This window comes from Chiloscyllium plagiosum, chromosome 23 (genome assembly GCF_004010195.1).
Source record: "Chiloscyllium plagiosum isolate BGI_BamShark_2017 chromosome 23, ASM401019v2, whole genome shotgun sequence".
Classification (NCBI taxonomy): Eukaryota; Metazoa; Chordata; class Chondrichthyes; order Orectolobiformes; family Hemiscylliidae; genus Chiloscyllium; species Chiloscyllium plagiosum.
The window spans coordinates 51,611,916-51,633,826 of record NC_057732.1 but is presented as its reverse complement, the minus strand read 5'-3'; the positions used below and the strand labels follow the sequence as shown (position 1 = coordinate 51,633,826).

Sequence of the window (21,911 nt, the reverse complement as noted above, 5' to 3'; positions counted from 1 at the left end):
GATCTAATAGAAACTTACAAGATAATACATGGCTTGGAGAGGGTGGACGCTAGGAAATTGTTTCCGTTAGGCGAGGAGACTAGGACCTGTGGACACAGCCTTAGAATTAGAGGGGGTAAATCCAGAACAGAAATGCAGAGACATTTCTTCAGCCAGAGAGTGGTGGGCCTGTGGAATTCATTGCCACAGAGTGCAGTGCAGGCTGGGACGCTAAATGTCTTCAAGGCAGAAATTGATAAATTCTTGATGTCACAAAGAATTAAGGGCTACGGGGAGAATGCGGATAAGTGGAGTTGAAATGCCCATCAGTCTTGATTGAATGGCGGAGTGGACTCGATGGGCCGAATGGCCTTACTTCCGCTCCTATGTCTTATGGTCTTATGGTCTTATAAAAAGACAGCCATCCTTCCATCATCCTGAAATCTTCAAAATCCATCTTTAGATTATTCCCATTGAAAACCTTCTCATCAGGTCTTCTGAAGAAGGGTCACCAGACCTGAATAGTTAACTCTGTTTCCTCTCTCCATAGATGCTGCCAGACCTGCTGAGTTTCTCTAGCAAATTTCTGTTATTGCCATCAAGTCATGCGTGGTTTAGTGAGTGTTACCCAAGCATATCTAGACTGAGGGGTGACCCATTAGAGGTACATGGATAGGGTAAATAGACAAGGTCTTTTCCCTGGGGTTGGGGAGGTCTATAACTAGAGGGCATAGGTTTAGGGTGACAGGGGAAAGATTTAAAAGGGACCTAAGGGGAAACCTTTTCACGCAGATGGTGGTGCGTGTGTGGAATGAGCTGCTAGAGGAAATGGTGTAAGGTGGTACAATTACAGCATTTAAAAGGCATCTGGATAGGTATATGAATAGGAAGAGTTTGGAGGGATATGGGCCAAGTGCTGGCAAATGGGACTAAATCAATTTAGGATATCTGATCGGCATGGGTAAGTTGGACTGAAGGGTCTGTTTCCGTGCTGGACATCTCCAAGATTCTATGTTGGCAGAATAGAGATTAGAGTCTGTGGTGCCAGCATATGCAAAGCAGAAATAAAAATGGTATGAGCTCAACATCTCATCTAAAAGACGTCACCTCTGACAGTGCGGCACTCCGTCAGTCCTAACCTTTGTGTTCAACTCCCTGCTGATTCCAAAGTAAGAACGCTGCCAATGGAGCTAAAGTTAGCACCTCAGAGATTCCTGTTGGAAAGTCTGCAGCCAGGACTGGATTAAGCTGAAATAAAAGGATGATAGGGAATGGTTGGAAGAGGCAAATCGGGATTAAGTTCCATGATGAATGATCTGAAAGAACAGTCCAATTACCACCCTGCTTTAATGTGAACACTCAATGACACCACTCTTCTGTAAAAATCAGAAGAAATGTTTCTAACTAATTACTTTAGGCATGAAGTTGGCTGTTTCATCCACTGACTCCAGTCCAACAATTTATCATGTACTCAAACCTACCGGACAGGTTCCTTGGAGAAAGCAGGCAGAAAATTCCCAGCACATTTCAGAGTGGATCTTCAGTTATACCCTGTGGAGCTAGGCTGTTCGTGCAGACAATATTAATTTTGCCAGATTGCTAAAAAGATTGGTCATAGAAAAGTTGATTCTCTCCCGAGGGCTGCAATCAGCTCAAATGTGCTCCTGTGGCATCCATCCAGGAACCAGTCCTCAGGAACACATAATTTAAGCTCGAGGGTAGACATCCTAACCCACTGTTGGAACAGTAGCAAAACGAGCTGTCACTCCCAATGATGGACTGTGCCCTTGATGTCTCAAGAGATTCAAAATTTCCCTTTCAATGTGAGACAAACCGATCTATCCCAATGCAAATGTGATGAATTTTCAATGACGTTAAAACACTGGACAGAGTTGGTGAAACAGCTGATTATTCAAAACAGACATGCACCCCTTACTTTAAAGGTTAAACCAAACTCTGTTAGCTAATTATTTTTTATGGGAATAGCCACTGAAGTTGCAAATCATTGTGGATATGCCTATGTTCAGTACAGTGACTGCAGAAAGTGTAACACTACTGAGGGAGAAAATTAAAACAGAAAGAACTGCAGATGCTGTAAATCAGCAAAAAAAATCAGAAATTGCTGAAAAGCTCGGCAGGTGTGGCAGCACCTGTGGAGACAAATCAGAGTTAGCGTTTTGGGTCGAGTGACCCTTCTCTCCACAGATACTGCCAGACCTGCTGAGCTTTTCCAGCAATTTCTGTTTTTGTTTGTGAGGGGGAAACTTGTCTATGTCATCCTGATGAAGGGCTAATGCCCGAAACGTCAATTTTCCTGCTCCTCAGATGCTGCCTGACCTGCTGTGCTCCACGCTCTCGATTCTATGTCTTGTAGATTACTCTGCAAACCATGACAGAGCAATGGGATTTCCATTCCTGAACACACGCTCCTGAACGGAAATGAAGGTGGTTAGGTCCAGTAATGAGCCTGTGTTGGCAATGTGTTGGCACAACATCTCAACACCTCATGCATTTGAACCCCGTGCAAACTAATGGTATGAATCAGTCTTTTCTCCTACACATTACAAGAAGTTTACGTGTGATGTTCCTAAGGACAGTGCCATCCATCCCCTTGTACGTCTGGTCTCAGTACCTACTCAAAACCTAAGTCTGATTTTGAGACATAAGGTAATATCATTCCTAAATAAAGATTTGAATTTGTATAGAGCCTCTCAGAATGTCTCAAAGTGTTTATTACAGTCCATGCAATACTGTTACTGATAACTCACCTGGTTCATTAATATCCTTCAGGGAAGGAAATCTGCCATCCTTACCTGGTCTGGCCTACATGTGACTCACAGACCCACAACAATGCTATTATCTCTTGGCTTATATATTCTGTTCCTGTGTGTCTCTCTCCACCTCACCTGAAGAAGGGGCAGCGCTCCAAAAGCTTATAATTTTAAATAAACCTGTTGGACTATAACCTGGTGTCATGTGACCTCTGACTTTGTCCACCCCAGTCCAACACCAGCACCTCTACATCACAATATCCCTAAGAGAGGTAAATCTTCCACCCTTCCTTGGTCTGGCCAACCTGTCTCTCCAGACCCACAGCTGTGTGGTGGATTCTAAACTGCCCTCAGATATGGCCCTAGCAAGACACTGAATTCAGCGGGAAATGGACAACAAATAGCTGGCCTTCCCAGCAATGCTCACATTCTGTGAAAGAATAATTTCTTTTTTAAATTCAGCGCCATCTGTGAAGTACTTTGGTTTGCAATGATAAAGGTGCTATATAAATACAGTTTGTGGGTCTGTGTGGAGTTTGCATATTCTCCCCATGTCTGCATAGATTTCCTCCAGTTTCCTCCCACAGTCCAAAGATGTGCAGGCTGGATAGGTTGGTCATGGGAAATTGCCCATAGTGTCCAGGGATGTGCAGGTTGGGTGGGTTAACCATGGGAAATACAGGGATTGGACAGGTTGTGGGATGCTCTTCGGAGGGTCAGTATGGACTCAACGGGTCAAATGACCTGCTTTCACACAGTAGGGATTCTATCATCTATTGATTCTCTGTTTAGTCTTCATTTTAAAGGTCTGTCAAAATACTGTGCCTTAGCAATGTGTCTCATCACCCCTTTCACATATCCTCCTTCGCTGTGTACACAACGTTTCTGATACAGATATTAATTGAGAGCAGATGAGAGGGGAAACTTTAAAAGCTCTGAAAAGCACAATGTTATTATATCATCCTCTGTTTCCTCCAAGTTACATCTTCACAAATATCTAGCTTTAATAAGGAACACTGTTCCCATCTTCTCGTAAGCATAATTAGATCACCTTTTATTATTCCATTTTACACACTGTGGCAAAATATGCCAAGAACCAATTGTGTTTGCATCTTAATTCATCTACCTAGTGATAAGTTAATACTTTCTGCCTTAACCTTCCACATAAGTGTTCATCATCTAATATTTACCACAATGGAATCTGACTTTACAAGATCTTGTATTTTACAAGATAATACATGGCTTGGAAAGGGTGGACGCTAGGAAATTGTTTCCGTTGGGTGAGGAGATTAGGACCCGTGGGCACAGCCTTAGGATTAGAGGGGGTAAATTCAGAACAGAAATGCGGAGACATTTCTTCAGCCAGAGAGTGGTGGGCCTGTGGAATTCATTGCCGCGGAGTGCAGTGGAGGCCGGGACGCTAAATGTCTTCAAGGCAGAGATTGATAAATTCTTAATGTCAGAAGGAATTAAGGGCTACGGGGAGAATGCGGGTAAGTGGAATTGAAATGCCCATCAGCCAAGATTGAATGGCGGAGTGGGCTCGATGGGCCGAATGGCCTTACTTCCACTCCTATGTCTTATGGTCTTATGGTCTTCTAGCCTGTCTTACTTCTTATTTGGTAAATCATATTACTCTGTGAAGGTATTCATACTTTTCCTCTGAGTCTTTTGTAAGTTCAACGCAGTTTCTAATCTGCATTTTAACTTCCAGTCAACTGTTTGGAACCCGGGATTACAGGAGCTGACCTGTACCTCACTGGAGTTTAGGTGAAGAGAGGTGACCTTATTGAAATGCACACGGTTCTGAGGAGGCTTGTCACGGTCAATACTGAGAGCATGTTCCCCGTTGTGGGGAATGTTAGGGGGCATGGTTTAGTCATTATGGACTCTCTCATTTACGATGGAGAGGTGGTGGAACCATTTCCTTTGTGGGGGGTAGAAAGATACATAGAGTTCTCTTCCACAGAGATAAGTCTGGCTGCATCATGAAATATATTCAAAGTTGAGTTAAACAGATTTTTGGTAAACCACAAAGTCTAGGGTATAGATTAGATTAGATTCCCTACAGTGTGGAAACAGACCCTTCAGCCCAACCAGTCCACACCAACCCTCTGAAAAGCAACCCACCCAGACCCAATTCCCTCTGAATGATGCACCTAACAGTACAGGCAATTTAGCACGGCCGATTCACCTAAACCTGCACATCTTTGGAGGAAACCGGAGCACCCGGAGGAAACCCACGCAGACACGGGGAGACATGGAGGGAGACTGGGGTCAGGCAGGAACATGAGGTCACAATCAGATCTAATTAAATGGAGTGGGTTCAAGGGATCCAATGGGATCTTTTGCATTTACCTGAGAGATCAACTGGAAATGTCTCTTTGGAAAGTCAGCTCCTCTGACAGTACAGCACTCCCTCTGGACTTGACTGGACTGTCAGCTTTGATAATTATACTCAAGAGTTCTGGAATCTGACTTAAACTCACAATCTTCAGGCTCATGGTTAATGCACATAACTCCCTCAGGTGACCATCAGTAAATGGGCCACTCCCTGCCTCCCGCACGGCTTATTCTATTGTGCTACCTTTGGTGACAATGTCTGACAGGAAGAGAAAATAACTTGTCAAAGTATCCGGGTTGAAGAAACAGGTTGAAAATGTGTTGCTGGAAAAGCACAGCAAGTCAGGCAGCATCCAAGGAACAGGAGAATCGACGTTTCGGGCAGGTTGCTAATTTAAGATAACTGAAGAGTTAATGCTCCACATCTGCACAGGAAGAGAAAGCAGGGCTTCAGGGGAGAATAAGATGGTCAAGAGTTCAGGGGTCAGAGATTGGAGGTTGAAGGTGTGGAGAGGAAGCACTTAAGTCCCAAAGTAGTTGGCAGGAGTCCAGACCATGGCCAGTGGTGTTACACTATTTAGATGGCCCAAGTGGCAATCAAGCAGCCACATTTTGTACAGGTAGACTAATAAGATGCTACATTTGAAGCCTAAGGTGTGTTGTTTTTATTCTTTCATTGGACTGTGTTGCCAGCAAGTCTAGCCTTTGTCGCCCACCCCTAATTGCCCCTGAACTGAGTGGCTTTCCAGACCATTACAGAAGGCAGTAAATGTTGAACTACATTGGGCAGCATGGTGGCTCAGTGATTAGCACTGCTGCCTCCTAGCACCAGGGAGCCAGGTTTGATTCCACCCTCTGGGTGTCTGTGTGGAGTTTGCACATTCTCCCCATAGCTGCATGGGTTTCCTCCCACAGTCCAAAGATGTGCAGGCTGGGTGGGTTGGCCATTGGAAATTGCCAATAGTGTCCAGGGATGTGCAGGTTTGGTGGGTTAACCATGGGAAATATAGGGATTGGATAGGGTGGGATGCTCTACGGAGGGTCCGTATGGACTCAATGGGTCAAATGACCTGCTTTCACACAGTAAGGATTCTATGATTGATTCGTACCCCTGGCAAAATTCCTCAGGGCAACTCTCGTCCTCACTTTCCAGCTGTGGCTCCAAGAATTGCTTGTTGAGTCACTTTAGGGGGTCACAAATCCTGAAACGTGGTTGACATTATCTTCATTTTGAACCCAGCTGCCACTCCTCGAACAGGCCCCTGATTGATGTGATTCCCATTCTGTCTGTTAGTTTGTTATCGCTTTCCCATCATCCTTACGATTGCTCCTCAACATTTTTATAGAGCCTGTTTTGGAAAATATTGGGTCAACTTTGGGAACTTTATTCTGTGACTTTTCCCCTGAGGCAATATTTTAAAAATCAAGCTTAGAAATTCCAAGATTGGTTGCAATTGAAATCCTTCATTGTAGTGACCTAGCAGTGTATATCTGTACAATTACTAATGTTAAAGGAAAATATTTAAATTCTGTGCTTGACACTTACATTATATTTTGCAACAAAATCAGCTGGAAGACAGTAATGTTTGCAACGTGAACAGCCAAATACCTAAAGCTTTTGTGCAAAATTTCTCTGCCCATTACTTTAAATCATGGCTTCCAAAATGATCATTCCAAATGCCTCTCTTAAAAGACTAATCAAGAAGTGAATGCCAATCTGTTCAACAGCAGTGCACTATTAATGCAAATGGTCATTTCTCAGCCCCTAGCTATTAATCATTGAGAAACAACCTTAAATTTGAATTGGAAGCTAATACTGTATATCCTCTTGATTAAACTATTTTTCTTTGGAATGTCCTTATAGCAAACTTAATAGCCCTTCTGGTTTGGTATCTTAATCAGAAAGACAGCAGCAAATTCAAAATCCCAAATTTCCTGTTGCTCAAATCTGGGTCGTTTTCATCATCATTCGCTTGAGGAAGCAGCATTCCATCCAACGGTCAAAGAAAGGAAAAATGACCTACTTTCTGCCTCGCTCCATCTCCCAGATCGATTTTGAATGCCAGCAGCATCGAACGATATGGGGAAGAGATGGGAAGGTGGAGTCGAGGGTGAGGAATGGTCAGAGTGCTGAATGTTACCAGCTCTCTAGAGAATCGCTGGAAGATGGGAGATTCTGTGAAATGGTGGCAGAAGGTTTGGGTGGGGAGTTAGATGCCTTGCTGCTGCCTCAGGACATCACCTCCTGCAGGCGAAGGGTGGGTAGCCAATTACTAGACCATAAGACATGGGAGCATTCATAGACCAATCAGCTTATTAAGCCTACTCCACCATTCAAATGAGACCACGGCTGACCTGATAATCCCCAACTTCACTTTCCTGCCTTTTCCCCATAACCCTGATTCCCATCGTGATTAAAAATTTGCTTACATCAGCCTCCAAAATACTTAATGACCCAGCCTCGACAGCCCTCTGTGGTGAAGAATTCCACACATTCATTACATTCTGAGAGAAAAAAATCCTCCTCATTTCTGTCTTAAATGGGGGACCCCTTATCCTGAGGTTATGTCCTCTGATCCGAGACTCTCCCACAATGCAAAAGAGCCTCTCAGCAACTAACCTGTCAAGTCCCGTAAGACGTCTATACATTTCAAGATGGTCTCTCATTCGTCTAACCTACAGTGAGTGCAGGCCCAAACTATTCAACGTTTTCTCATAAGAAAATCCCTCCTTACTGGAATCAACCGAGCTAACCTACTCTGAACTGCCTCCAATGCCAATGTATCTTTCCTTAGATACAAGGGCCAAAACTGTTCACAGTATTGCAGCTGTGATCTGACTACTAGAAAGTGAGGACTGCAGATGCTGGAGATCAGAGTCGAGAGTGTGTTGCTGGAAAAGTACAGCAGGTCAGGCAGCATCCGAGGAGCAGGAAATGAAGGGCTTATGTTCAAAATATCGATTCTCCTGCTCCTCTCCTTGGATGCTGCCTGACCAGCTGTGCTTTTCTAGCACCACACTCTTCGACTGTGTTCTGACTGGTTTAACAAAGATTTTACTAAGTCTCCCTGTTTTTATACTCCATTGTCTTTGAAATAAAGACCAAATTAAACCAATTAACTCACTAGTTATGGGCCAGTCCTGCTGGGACCATTAGACTGGGAGCTGTCATACCGGAGAAACTTTTCAGGTAAACTGCCAGTCAAAATGCCATCGGGAAGCAAAAGGAGAAAGCCAGGCCATCACGTGAGTCACAACGTTGGGTGGTCCCAGTTCCTTCGGCAAGGCAGAACCTGGACTGCATGGAGTCATGTAGGGAACGAAATAAAAAGTGAGAAACTCTTAGCCCGAGTTCCAACATGTTTGGGAACTCAGGGAAGGGAAGTAAAGTTTGAGAGAATAAGGTTAGAGCTGATGGTGGGGCTGGGCGTGGATCCTTTGAGGAAGGATTCTACTGAAAAGGCACTGCTGTCTGTGATTTCTGGACAAAATCACTCAATTGTAAAACTGTTTGGATTCACAAGAACATCGAAGAATTAATACATACATCTTTATGCCTTTAGACTGGAGTTGCATTTCCAAAACATGGCTACACAACTTAAAATGCCTTCCAAAAACGCTAAATGACTGAAGTGAAAACGTTGAACGTGCTCTGCCCCATTAAGCAGTACTAACAAACTCACCAGTCACTTTTGGTCCATGTAACCAACTAAATCATATGAATCCATTTACTACCCCAACATTTAAGCACTGGCTACAGCAGTCTATAAATTGGAATGCTGCTGTTTCATTATTCCCCGGATTCTGAAAGTTGGAGAATTAATTAACTGATAGACTAGACTGTGTTGACAAAGTGCAGATAACAATTTAAATAGTTCCAGGCTGGGGAGCAGACTGAGAGTCAGACTGCGAAACAGCAGGGTACACACTGCTGTGGACCAGCTTGCTTACAGCTGTCTCTGTAAAATCTTACTCATTTAGTAATCTCGTGCCCTTTAGGTTTGTAACAAATTTGGAATTTTACTGGAATACCATTCAGTTAACCTGGGTGTGAGTAAAGAATATGTTTTCATATAGTCATCACAATCAGTCCGCTTTCACAACCTTTGCAAATTTGCAGCAAGAAATTGTAAAATTTGAATTTTGTGCAGCGTTGATTATCCTGATATAAGAACAGGGTGAGAATCCCGACCAGACTTTCTCTGGTAAGCCCTCCAGGGTTCCACATAAAAGCTTCATAGAAAATTCAAAGTTTCGATGGGATAAATAATCGAGAGGAAGTGGCAGACTGGAGACTTACTTCAGCTGTTCGGTGCATGTGTAGAGTGAGAACAGTAGTAAGTGCTAATGCCAGGGGACTACATACACACTGTTCACCGTGGAGTAGCCCCTGGCTCATTTAGCACTATGATTGTAACCACGTAAAAAAACTAGATCAATACTTGTTTAGGAGTGGGGTGTAGGGGCGAGAAATCAATATAAAGGTGATTAAATTCTCTACTAAGTCCAATAGTCACGGCTGCTGTGGGGGCAACAACAATTCCTAATGAATTAACTAAGCAATGATCGCATTACAAAGGACGCTCTAGTGAAGATTCTAGTTTTAAACTAAATATCTGTCAACACTTATGAGCCAGTCGCTTGGGTGGGTAGGTGCAGGAGACAGTTGTTTTGTTCTAGAGAGGAAGGGGGTTGGGGGAAGCAATTGGCATTATGAGATTAATGACCAAACATGTTCAGAATTTGCACAGGAAGCATACGTTTCTTTTGTACACTTTGAAAAACATACGGTCTGGTTTATTTGAATAAAGTCAAAAATCACACAACACCAGGTTATAATCCAACAGATTTATTTGAAATCACAAGCTTTTGGAGCGACGCTATGTTTTGAAGAAGCATCGAGGCAGTGGCCTGGTGAGGGAGGGGGGATACTGGCCTAGTTGGGAGGGAGGATAGCAGCCTGGTGAGGGAGGGAGATTAGTGGCCTGGTGTAGGAGAGGGGGATAGTGGCCTGGTGAGGGAGGGACAATAGCGGCCTGGTGTGGGAGGGAGGATAGCGGCTTGGTGAGGGATGGAGGATAGCGACATGGTGTGGGAGGGGGGATACCGGCCTGGTGAGGGATGGAGGATAGTGGCCAGGTGAGGGAGGGAGGATAGCGGCCTGGTGTGGGAGGGAGGATAGCGGCCTGGTGTGGAAGGGAGAATAGCGGCCTGGTGAGGGAGGGGGGATACCGGCCTGGAGTGGGAGGGAGGATAGAGGCCTGGTGTGGGAGGGAGGATAATGGCCTGGTGTGGGAGGGAGGATAGAGGCCTGGTGTGGGAGGGAGGATACCGGCCTGGAGTGGGAGGGAGGAAAGAGGCCCGGTGTGGGAGGGAGGATAGAGGCCTGGTGAGGAAGGGAGGATAGCGGCCTGGTGAGGGAGGGGGGATACCGGCCTGGTGAGGGAGGGAGGATACCGGCCTGGAGTGGGAGGGAGGAAAGAGGCCCGGTGTGGGAGGGAGGATAGAGGCCTGGTGTGGGAGGGAGGATACCGGCCTGGAGTGGGAGGGAGGAAAGAGGCCCGGTGTGGGAGGGAGGATAGAGGCCTGGTGAGGAAGGGAGGATAGCGGCCTGGTGAGGGAGGGAGGATACCGGTCTGGTGAGTGAGTGAGTATAGCGGCCTGGTGTGGGAGGGAGAATAATGAGCCGGTGTGCTCTGAGAAGACGGGGGGGGGAATTTGGAGAGAAATGTGAGGAAGATGTGAGCACCTTGTGCAGAGCAGTCATATCTCTTACCCTTCAGAGTGCAACACAAATATCTAATTCAACAAAGCTTGACCAATGAACAATAATAGGATTCTCAAAGTGAAATCTGACACTAATTTATACTTTCTCCTGTCATTCTAGAAGGTGTGAGATTAAACACAGACTCATACTAAACTCTGGGTGATTTTACACTAATAGGATTGCAACTTGCAAACTGAGTACAGATCATTTCCTTCCCTCTTCACTTCCATCGAGTTAATACAGACGCCAATTCACTATCTCTCTCGGTGTTTGAACATTCCTCTGGATAATGTATTTCAAGTCTATTGTTACAAATGATTATAAGCTGCATGCAGTTCCCTGCACTGAGGTCAATCTATGTCAGGGGTTAATTGTTACTTTGGTTAGACTCTTGGCATATGACTATTAGACCTAGCATGTTATTCCAGCCACTTGGTTTATCTCCAGCACCACCTTATCTTTAATTCGTTGTAATTATCTCACTGCCTCAATGAATAAGAATGAAGGTCATCCCTTCACTTGCTATTCAGCTGTTGACACTTTACTCACACTGTCTGACACTCTTGATCACCTGCAGAGAGTTATTATTCAGCCTGTCGACACTCCACTCACACCATTTGTACAATCTTTTGATCTCTCTGCTATAAATTCCGTGCCTATGTGCCTCCTTGCATTCCAGCTGACAAAGGAGCAGTGCTCTGAAAGCTTGTGATTTCAAATAAACCTGCTGGACTATAACAATGGTGTTGTGTGACTCCTGACCATTTCAGTGGTACAGAAAGATGGAGAGAAATTCACAGCAAAAGAAGTGTTGAAATTCGTAATTAGACCGGTGGCAAAAAAGATTACTTGGATGATAATAAAAAGTGCATTCATGACACAGGTTTGCCAGGGATCTACGATATAGTAGACAGATGCTTGGGAGAGAAAGATCCAATCTACCAGACTGAATGTAGACCTACTTACCACGGATGTCTTAGTGCTTGCTCACATGTGTAACGTTTGTTTGGGTCCTTCTCCATCAAGCGTTTTATGAAATCTTTAGCTGAAGGAAATAAAGGATTTGAGTAAATCTTTGCCCCGTACATACACAAAGCAAAGGATACAAACTAATCAGTGTCTTGTGGCACAGGGTAACGTCCCCACCTCTGAGATAGAGAACATGTGTTTAAGACCTCTCCATCCTAAACACATACCTGTAGAGGTTGATTAAAAGCATTGATAAAATAATCATCGTTAGCCAATGAGGAATAAGAATTGGCGTATTGGCGTATTAGTAACAAGCCTGTTCTTACTTTTAAAGACCCCCTAAGGAACTAGCCTAAGTCCAATCAGGGTCTTCCACTAAGTAATGATCCCAAATGCCCTCAGAGCACGAGCAAAAGTGCAAATGGAAAATTGAGTTTTGAAAGACTGCGACTAAAATTGATAACCAATATGTTGCTTGGACTATTGAACCAATTTGTAACAGCTATATTAGCCATATCCATTGAATTTGTAATTTATAATTGGTAATTGATCACAGTATGCTTGTTAATTCAGGTTTCATTTATGTAGCTAAACCCTGGGTCACAGGCTCTCAGTGGTTAGCTCAGCTTGCATTTAGTGTTTGGTTTGATTGGCTCTTATATAATAAGAGTTCTTTTATTATTTAAATGATGGAATCCTGTGGGTTCATTCTTTTAGCAAATAAATGGGATATAGGATTATTTGTTTTCAAGATGAGTTACTGGTCTCTGTGAAGCTAATAATACTAGTTGACATTTGGGTTGGTGTTTCCATTTAAATCGTACTGACGTATGCCCACGTGGCACATTCCACACATCAGAGTGGGTTGTATTCCTGGTACTGGTTTCTGTGCTTTAGGTCCATCCCATCGCCATCGTGGTTTAAAAAAAGAAGTCAGAGTGACATTTCAAAGTACTCTTACCGTTATTGCTACTTTCTGCTGCATGGCTTTATTTTGTAGTTTGCTCTGCCTTATGGGAAAGTACAGCAGCAATTTCATATCACACAAGGGCATCACGGTGGCTCAGTGGTTAGCACAGCTGCCTCACAGCATCAGGGATCCAGATTCGATTCCAGCCTTGGGTGATTGTCTGTGTGAAGTTTGCACATTCTCCCTGTGTCTGTGTGGGTTTCCTCCGGGTGCTCCAGTTTCCTCCCACAGTCCAATCTAAAGATGTGCTTGCCACGCGAATTGGCCATGCTAAATTGCCCATAGTGTTAGGTGTGTCAGTCAGGGGTAAATAGAGGGTAGGGGAATGGGTCTTTGTGGGTTATTCTTCGGGGGGGGGGGTCAGACCGAAGGGCCTGTTTCCGTACTGTAGGGATTCTAATCTAGTGTGGGACCTGTCGGATGTATGTTTCTCATTGAACACCACCAAAAGCTATAAGTTCATCAACTTGTCGTTTGTGAATCCTGCAGTGTGGAAGCAGGCCATTCAGCCCATCATCCACACCACCCCTCCAAAGAGTATCCCACCAGACCCACCCCATCCTTGTTACCCTGCATTTCACACAGTTAATCCACTTGGCCTGTGCATCCCTGAACACTATGGGCGATTTAGCGTGGCCAATCCACCTAACCTGCACCTCTACATGTTCTGTGGACTCAGTGAGGTTGCTAGCTAGTGTCAAAGGATGAGCAACTAAATATTTAATCCAAAAATTAATATGAAACATAAAATAAATTTATGTCACGGGATGCAATGCAGAAACAACAAACATCTGCGCAGGGTTTTCCCGTGATGGGAGTGGGGTAGCAGACAGTGATCAGATGGTTGCAACTGAGTTGCCATCCTTTATTACATTCTCAATTCACTTACAGATTGAGGGATTTATTGCCTATCTACAGTTGCACTGGAGCTGTAGGGTTGGCTCAGCCATTTCAGAGTCAGCCACGTTGCTGTGGATCCGGATTTACAGGTCGGCCAGACTGGATAAGGATTACCGATTTCCTTCTCTACTATTACATGGGTTCTTGTAACAAAGGGCACATAACTTTTAATGTCAGATTTATTGAGTTCAAGTTTCACCGTTTGTCATGTTGGGGAATGAACCCATGCTCCCCGAATATTAGGCAGAATCTATTGATTGCTAATCCAGTGACAATATCATGACATCACCACCTCCCCTAACAAGCTGCATGAAGAGGACAATGGGAACGCTGAGGGGGCAAGTCATTCTCCGAGTGTCTCTTAATCTCAGGAAATGTATAAAGCAATGAGCAAAGCAGAAGACGATGGAAAGCCTGCAGCCTTAAAAGTCAATATTTTCCACGAATGACAACTCAGCTGCCTCTACTTGGTTATCTTTCCTGAAGTGTCGGTGCTTTTCTCTTTGAAGTGTGCAAGGAACTGCAAAAACTTTCAAGTATCATTGGCAAAGCAAAAGAGAATTTTCTGAAATTTAAAAATAAAATGAGGCCAGTTGGAGAAACCTGCCAAATAACTGTTTTGTTTTAATTTCAAGGCTGCATTTATCTTCTTCAGCATTAAGGCATAATTCCACGCCTTGGCAGCTGGAGATCTTGGCAGCAATTATTAAAGTTCTCTGTATTTTAAAAATAGAACAAAATACACTCAATAGCTTGGACTGAGACACACAAACTGAGAATTAGCGAGAGTTAGTTCACGTTGGCAAATCCTCAGTTGGTGAACCATCCTGTGCAATAATATTCACCTCACCTCGGGAGGACAATGTTTATGAGGAGTAAAGGGGGGGGGAGCAAAAACAAATGCGAGAAGAGAATTCAGAAATTCTCTGGAATAAATCAGGGTGTTGAACTTTAGCTGTGTGGAAAGGTTAGAGAAGCTGAGGCTATTCTCTTTGAGAGAAGATGGGAATAAGAGGAGTTTGAAAGGAGACAGAATGATAAATTTAAGTTTGATTTGTGTTTCTATATTGTGAGTGTTAAAAGGGGAGACATCATTTTAGTTTCATTTTTGAATCCTGTGAGTGGCACCAGGTTTAATTATTTGAGGATTATATAGAATAGTTCAGAAACAAGCACAGAGGGACGAAGAAAAATGCGATGTTCCCAAGAAACAATGTGTCCTCTGATACAGGGAGACAGACAGAAAACAAGCTAGTTTAGAAAAGATAGAACTATCCAGAAGGTTAAGGAGTGTGTAGGACTTTTCAGAGAGAGAACCAGGTCATTCAGGGAGAAGTAAAAAGGACCTGCAGCTTCAGTACTGCAGTTTAGCAGTCTCCAAAACAGTCAGGGCAGAAGGGGCAAGAAGTTGTGAATATCTAAATATCAGTAAGAGAAAGTTTCCTGAAATAGAAGGCTGTGCGATTGAGATTTAAGTGAACCTGTGATAACTGAGCTGTGTTCAAGGGTCTCAAGATATAGCACTGAGTGAATGCAGAAATGTTTTCAAAATAAGCCTAGAACAGCCATGTCCACTGAACAAGAAATGTCAATGTGGAAACAAAGTCATCCTTCACTAAGGTTTGAGGACCTTTAAGGTTAGTATTGATGATATGGGATTGAATCTTTATATCTGATAGTTATGACGAGGTCCCTTTAGTTAGTTCTTGCACAATGTGAAATAGATATTTTGTTTTCATTTTATATGTAATAAAGTTTGATGTTATTTTGTTAAATGTGATTGACCTTCACAGCAAATGAAGCTAATGATCTCTCAAGCCAGGTCTCACTCTGGGATTGGATCTCTCCTCTATTACCGTCAGCGGAGATCATACACTTTACTGTGGACTTGGTTCTGAGCAGTTACTAAAGGACGCATCAGAGGTTGGGCTAGCACTGGTGGGAGGAGGTTCAGTTTGTTCATGAATAAGTTGATCAAACCCTAAGAGATTCAGATTCAGAATATGACACAATAATCCCTATTAAAAATACAATTGTACAGACATTAAACCTGGACTGGGTTTGGTTGTGACAAGTGGTTGAATGGTCATTCGCAAATCATTCCCTGAACTTCTGCATTAGAAAGATTTCCTCTCTTAAGAACTGATGCACTTGTTTCTTTCTAGTTGATGACCTGGAACTGTTTAAATTTTATTGCATAGAATTTTGACAATAAAATATTTAACACATAAATATGAAACTTGTTTACCATAGAGGCTTGTGCTTTTGTTAAAATGGGACAAAAAGAATATACATGAATGTGTGTAGAGCTAAAAGTGTTTGAACGCTAATACTGACACAGCATATGTCAGGACAAAGACTTTCAGTGACTGTAGATGATGATACAATCAGCTAAATCAACACTGTAGTGAGGAGAGATCAAATTTTTTGACATTTTGTGATGAGTGATTCACATTTCTGGACTCCCTTATACTCTTCCAGAATCTAAAAACCCACAGTCAGCAGCGACATGGAATATTTATCTCTTTTTCTGGATGCTTCAGCCTCTGGACATCAACATTATCCAGGTTAAAACAGGCAGTTTAATCAGTATTCCTGTCCAGCTTGGAGTTTTGGATTTTGGACTAGTAGCGCGTGAATTTTCTGTGTATGTGAAGAGGTTTAATGATTAACTTGTAAATATTTCTCTAGCCTTGGTTACTTCTTTTAGCAAAACAGCATGAGGTAGATAGTTCTTGGAGGCTAATGGGAATTTGCTTTCCTTGGGTAAGCTTTATGAGTGACCACAGTAACAGTGTGGTGCACTGATCTTAGTTAGAAAGTTCTGGAATTTTTTTTTAACTCGGAGAAAACATTACAGTTTGGCAAACTTTTTAGTTTCAATTTGACAGCTTTGTGGAAGTCTTGGTTGAAGATGGATGTGTCGAACAGTTGGTCCTGATGAAAGATGATCTAGGATTGTTTAGAAAAAGGTCACGTCAGTATAAACAGTTTAGTTTGAAAGTCCCAGACCAGAGGTGATTGGTTAAAACTCTGGAGGAATTATGTGAAGCTGAGTAAGTCTAAACTCAGTTGTATTCAGACTCAAGAAGAGGCCATCAGGTGTTCCAGATGGAGAACTGAAGCCCCCAATAACAGAGGTGATAGAAAAGGGAATTCTCTCTAGTACGAAGTGTAAGGAATTAATAGCATTATATTTTACTGCATGTTTCAAAATCTTTAAATTTTGGTTAAATGTGATTAGTTTGGTTTTGTTCTATTTTGACTTTCATTTCATGTTCATAATAAACAGTTTTACCGTTTAACAAAATCTGAAACATTACATGCTTGTGTTTCATTGAGAGACTACCTTGGTAAAATAAAATAAAACAAAATATGATCTATCAAGCCAGATTTCTGTTTAGGATCGGATTTGTCCAGGTGTAACATCAGTTGCAATCTTGTCAACAAGATTAAACAAGCATCCGGCTTTTCACTGGCTTGTTTTGCATCAGAAATCAGACCTCAGAAAGCAGGCCATTAGATGACACTGAGAAAAAGAACAAAACATAGGACTAAAGAGGCCTTGCTATTGTTGGAAATAAGGATGAGATGTACGGCCATTGTGTCTTGGAGTTCATGACTCCAAAATCTTGTAGCTTGATCCGATGGGATTTTATATCTCAGAGTTTGGGAAGCCCTGATTACAGGGAGAAAGTGCTGGAGATGCTGGAGACCAAAGTTGAAAAATGTGGTGCTGGAAAAACACAGCAGGCCAGGCAGCTTCAGGAATGAGCCTCATTCCTGAAGAAGGGCTTATGCCCGAAACGTCGATTCTCCTGCTCCTCGGATGATGCCTGGCCTGCTGTATTTTTCCAGCACCACATTTTTCAAGCCCTGATTACAGGCTTGTCAACCCTGCAGAATACCTCCTAGCTTCAAGGTTATTGACCATGGGGAACCACAATGTAATTTTCTGGAAAGTACCCTCCAAGACACAGACTGTGGGTGTCCACCATCATTCCTTACCATTTCATTCTCCCCCTGTCACTGAGTCAATGTCATAGAGTACCTTTACCTAACACCTTTGTGAAGGTGCAATTATCACATTGACAAGATAAACAAAAGATCGGCATCATATTTTCAGGGCAATATGGGGTATATACACCTGTAACCTTTCCAGAACTGCCCACATTATAAGAAACAAAGAAATGTTCTTCAGCATACCAGATTCTGAGATGTCATCCCAGTATGGACAGTCAAATTCATATTCTGCCTTTAATATCTGTTCAAACAGTCTGGAGTCATTTTCATCATAGAATGGAGGGTATCCACATAACCTGCAGAAAAAAATATAACAAAATAGTCAATAATAATTTTGTGGGTTTACATCTTTTTAAAACTCAATAACTAAATTATATAAACAATTATTTGACGAGTGGAAATTAAATGCAGAGCTCGTTGCATGAAAAAACCTTGAAGCTACTCCCTAGTTTCAGACAGCTGGGTTTATGAATATAGAACAGAAAAACTCAGGCACACCAGGAAAGCAGCAAGAGGCAAACTAACAAACTGCACACCATCCTGAGGAGAAAGTGAGGTCTGCAGATGCTGGAGATCAGAGATGGAAATGTGTTGCTGGAAAAGCGCAGCAGGTCAGGCAGCATCTAGGGAACAGGAGAATCGACGTTTCGGGCATTAGCCCTTCTTCAGGAATGAGGAAAGTTGGTCCAGCAGGCTACATGGTGTTGTGCATGGAAAATCATGTCTCCAACTTTGAGTTTTTTTGTAAGAGGTGACCAAGAAGATAGATGTCTGTTGTCTACATGGACTTTAGTAAGGCCTTCAACAAGTTTCCGCATGGTAGATTGCTTACTAAATGTTGTAACGGTACCTGAACTATCAGGTACCGTTTTGTCTGGAGTGTAGGAGGTTGAGGGATGACCTTACAGTGTTTTCTAAAATCATGAGAGGCATAGATAGGGTGAAAAGCCAAGGTCTTTTCCCCAGGGTACAGAAGTCTAAAACTGGAGGCATTGGTTTAAGGTAAGCAGGAAAAGATTTAAAAGGGACCTGAGGGGCACTTGTTTTTACACACAGTGGGTGGTGAATGTATGGAATGAACTACCAGGGGAAGTGGTAGATGTGAGATTAAATACCACATTTAAAAGATATTTGGACATATGCATGAATAGGAAGGTTTAAAGGCATACAGGCCAGATGCACACGAATGGAACTAGTTCAGTTTGGGAAACCTGTTTGGCATGAACGAGTTGGACAAAGGGTCTTTTTCCATACTGTATGACTCTCTGCTCACATTAATATCTCAATTACATTACTGATATTGAAGAAGATAAATTTTAAGGTCAAATACCCAGTCTGACCTATCACCCTCACCTTGACCTCTTTCCACCTATCACATTTCCGACGCCCCTCCCCCAAGTCCCTCCTCCCTATCTTTTATCTTAGCCTGCTGGACCTACTTTCCTCATTCCTGAAGAAGGGCTAATGCCCGAAACGTCGATTCTCCTGTTCCCTAGATGCTGCCTGACCTGCTGCGCTTTTCCAGCAACACATTTCCATCGCACACCATCCTGACTATGATTCGGAGATGCCGGTGTTGGACTGGGGTGTACAAAGTTAAAAATCACAAAACACCAGGTTATAGTCCAACAGGTTTAATTGGAAGCACACTAGCTTTCGGAGCGACGCTCCTTCATCAGGTGATTGTGGAGGGCTCGATCGTAACACAGAATTCCTGACTAGGAACTATATTGGCTGTTCCTTCACTGTGGCTGGGTTGAAATAGAGTTATAAAGTCATAAAGATGTACAGCACGGAACCAACCCCTTTAGTCCAACTCATCCATGCCAACCAAATATCCTAAGTTAATCTAGTCCCATTTGCCAGCACTTGGCCCATATCCCTCTAAACCCTTCCTATTCATATACCCATCTAGATGCCTTTTAAATGTTGTAATTGTACCAACCTCCACCACTTCCTCTGGCAGCTCATTCCATACACATACCACCCTCTGTGTGAAAATGTTGACCCTTAGGTCACTTTTCAATTTTTTCCCTCTCACCTTAAACCTATGCCCTCTAGTTTTGAACTCCCCTACCCTGGAAAAAAAAGGACTTGGTCTATTCACCTTATCCATGCCCCTCATCATTTTATAAACCTCTATAAGGTCACCCCTCAGCCTCTGACGCTCCAGGGAAAACAGCCCCAGCCTGTTCAGCCACTCTTTACAGCTCGAACCCTCCAACATCCTTCCTATAGAAGGGAGATTGTGGTATTTCGAAAGTGGCCTAACCAATGTCCTGTACAGCCGCAACATGACCTCCCAACTCCTGCACTCCATGCACAGACCAGTAAAGGCAGATTCTGGAATTGCGGCTCTGATCTGACTCTGGATGTATCTGTACTTTATGGATGGAAGTGGGTCAAGAAGGTGACTCACCACCACTTTCTCAAGGGCAGTTAAATATGGGCAATAAATGGGAGAAAGTGAGGACTGCAGATGCTGGAAATCAGAGTCAAGAGTGTGGTGCTGGAAAAGCACAGCAGGAGAGGCAGCATCCGAGGAGCAGAGTGACTTATGTCGATTCTCGTGCTCCTTGGATGCTGCCTGACCTTTCCAGCACCACGCTCTCGACTATGGGCAATAAATGCTGATCCATCCAGTCACATCCTGTGAAATAAGTAAACTGCTAGATGCTAAACACAATAGGAAGTTAAATCCTGATCTCCCTTTCAAATTGAACAATGATTGCAGGACATTGTTATAAACTGGCAAGTTCAGAATTGACATCAAGTAATTCTTTCCTTTACAAAGTGATTAATATTGCAAATGATGTCCCAGATAAATGAGTGGAGACCAAAAGTCTGGAACCATCAAGAGGCTGCAATGGGTGACATAATTTCCTCTAGAAAGATAAAGTGAGCCAATTGGTGTCCATAATTTGTGTTTTTTAAAAATAAAATGATGAATATAAACAAACCTCAGTTAAACTCCACAGAAGGCAATGTCTACAGTATCAACTGACAGCATGTCTACGTTCAGGTACGCAGGGTCAGCTTCTCTCCTTTGCTTTAGCTACTGTCTGCTGTACAGTCAGACGGCTGCAGAATTTACAGCTGGTGCAATTTGGAAAGGATAAGCCTGATGAAAACTGGAAATGCCACTTTACCTGGAATCTTGCCCTGTGAAGACAAGCTTCCAAATGTTTATAGGCCAGTTGAAGAAACACTCAGAACATTGGGAGCTTAAGTAGCTGCAGTTGATTTGAGGGCAGCTTTAAACATTATTTTTTAATAAAACCATTCAGACAATATTAGAACATTCCTCTGTGGCAGATGGGACTTGAACCCAAAACATCTCGTTCAGAGGTCAAAGTAAAGTCTCCATTGTCATAGAGTCATACAGCACAGAAATAGACCCTTCGGTCCAACTCATCCATGCCGACCCAATATCCTAACCTAATCTAGTCCCATTTGCCAGCACCTGGCCCATATCCCTCTAAACCCTTCCTATTCATATCCCCATCCAGATGCCTTTTAAGTATTGTAATTGTACCAGCCACCATCACTTCCTCTGGCAGCTCATTCCATACATGCACCACACTTTGCGTGAAAAAAAAAATGCCCCTTAGGTCTCTTTTATATCTTTCCCCTCTCACCCTAAACCTAAACCCTCTAGTTCTGGACTCCCCGACCCCAGGGAAAAGACTTTGTCGATTTACTCTATCTACACCCATCATGATTTTATAAACCTCTATAAGGTCACCCCTCAGCCTCCAATGCTCCAGGGAAAACAGCTCCAGCTTATTCAGCCTCTCCCTATAGCTCAAGTCCTCCAACCCTGGCAACATCCTTGTACTGTTTAACTGAACACAGCCCTACCAGACCGTAGGGCTGCTCCTGTATCAGAGAGGGTCAGTACAGCCTCAGGTGAGGGGAGAGGCTGAGAAGAAAGGAAGGTTCATGTTAACCTTAGCCAGAGCAGGAATTGAACCCATAAAATAGATGTTACTCTGCACCACAAACCAGCCATCCAGTGAACCTAGCTAAGAGGCACAATCACTACACCAGCACGGCCCCTAAAATGACTTATCTGAGGCCTGTGATAACACACCACTGTAGAAAGTGGGTGATTTGAACTCAGAGGTGGGGCCACTACCACTGTGGCATGATCTGATGCAGATTGGTGCAACCTTGTTCCATCAATGGA

The 21,911-nt window shown here is 43.2% G+C and overlaps 1 protein-coding gene across 1 annotated transcript in view; it reads right to left on the bottom strand.

The window, feature by feature from the left end:
- camk1da (calcium/calmodulin-dependent protein kinase 1Da) overlaps window positions 1-21,911 on the bottom strand; it is a 438,515-nt gene that overhangs the window by 24,421 nt on the left and 392,183 nt on the right. Inside the window, exons 7-8 of the mRNA XM_043714161.1 lie at window positions 17,906-18,018; window positions 11,827-11,905 (exon numbers count right to left, since the gene is read on the bottom strand). Of these exons, the coding sequence (XP_043570096.1) occupies window positions 11,827-11,905; window positions 17,906-18,018 (192 nt within the window). The remainder of the gene's footprint in view (window positions 1-11,826; window positions 11,906-17,905; window positions 18,019-21,911) is intronic.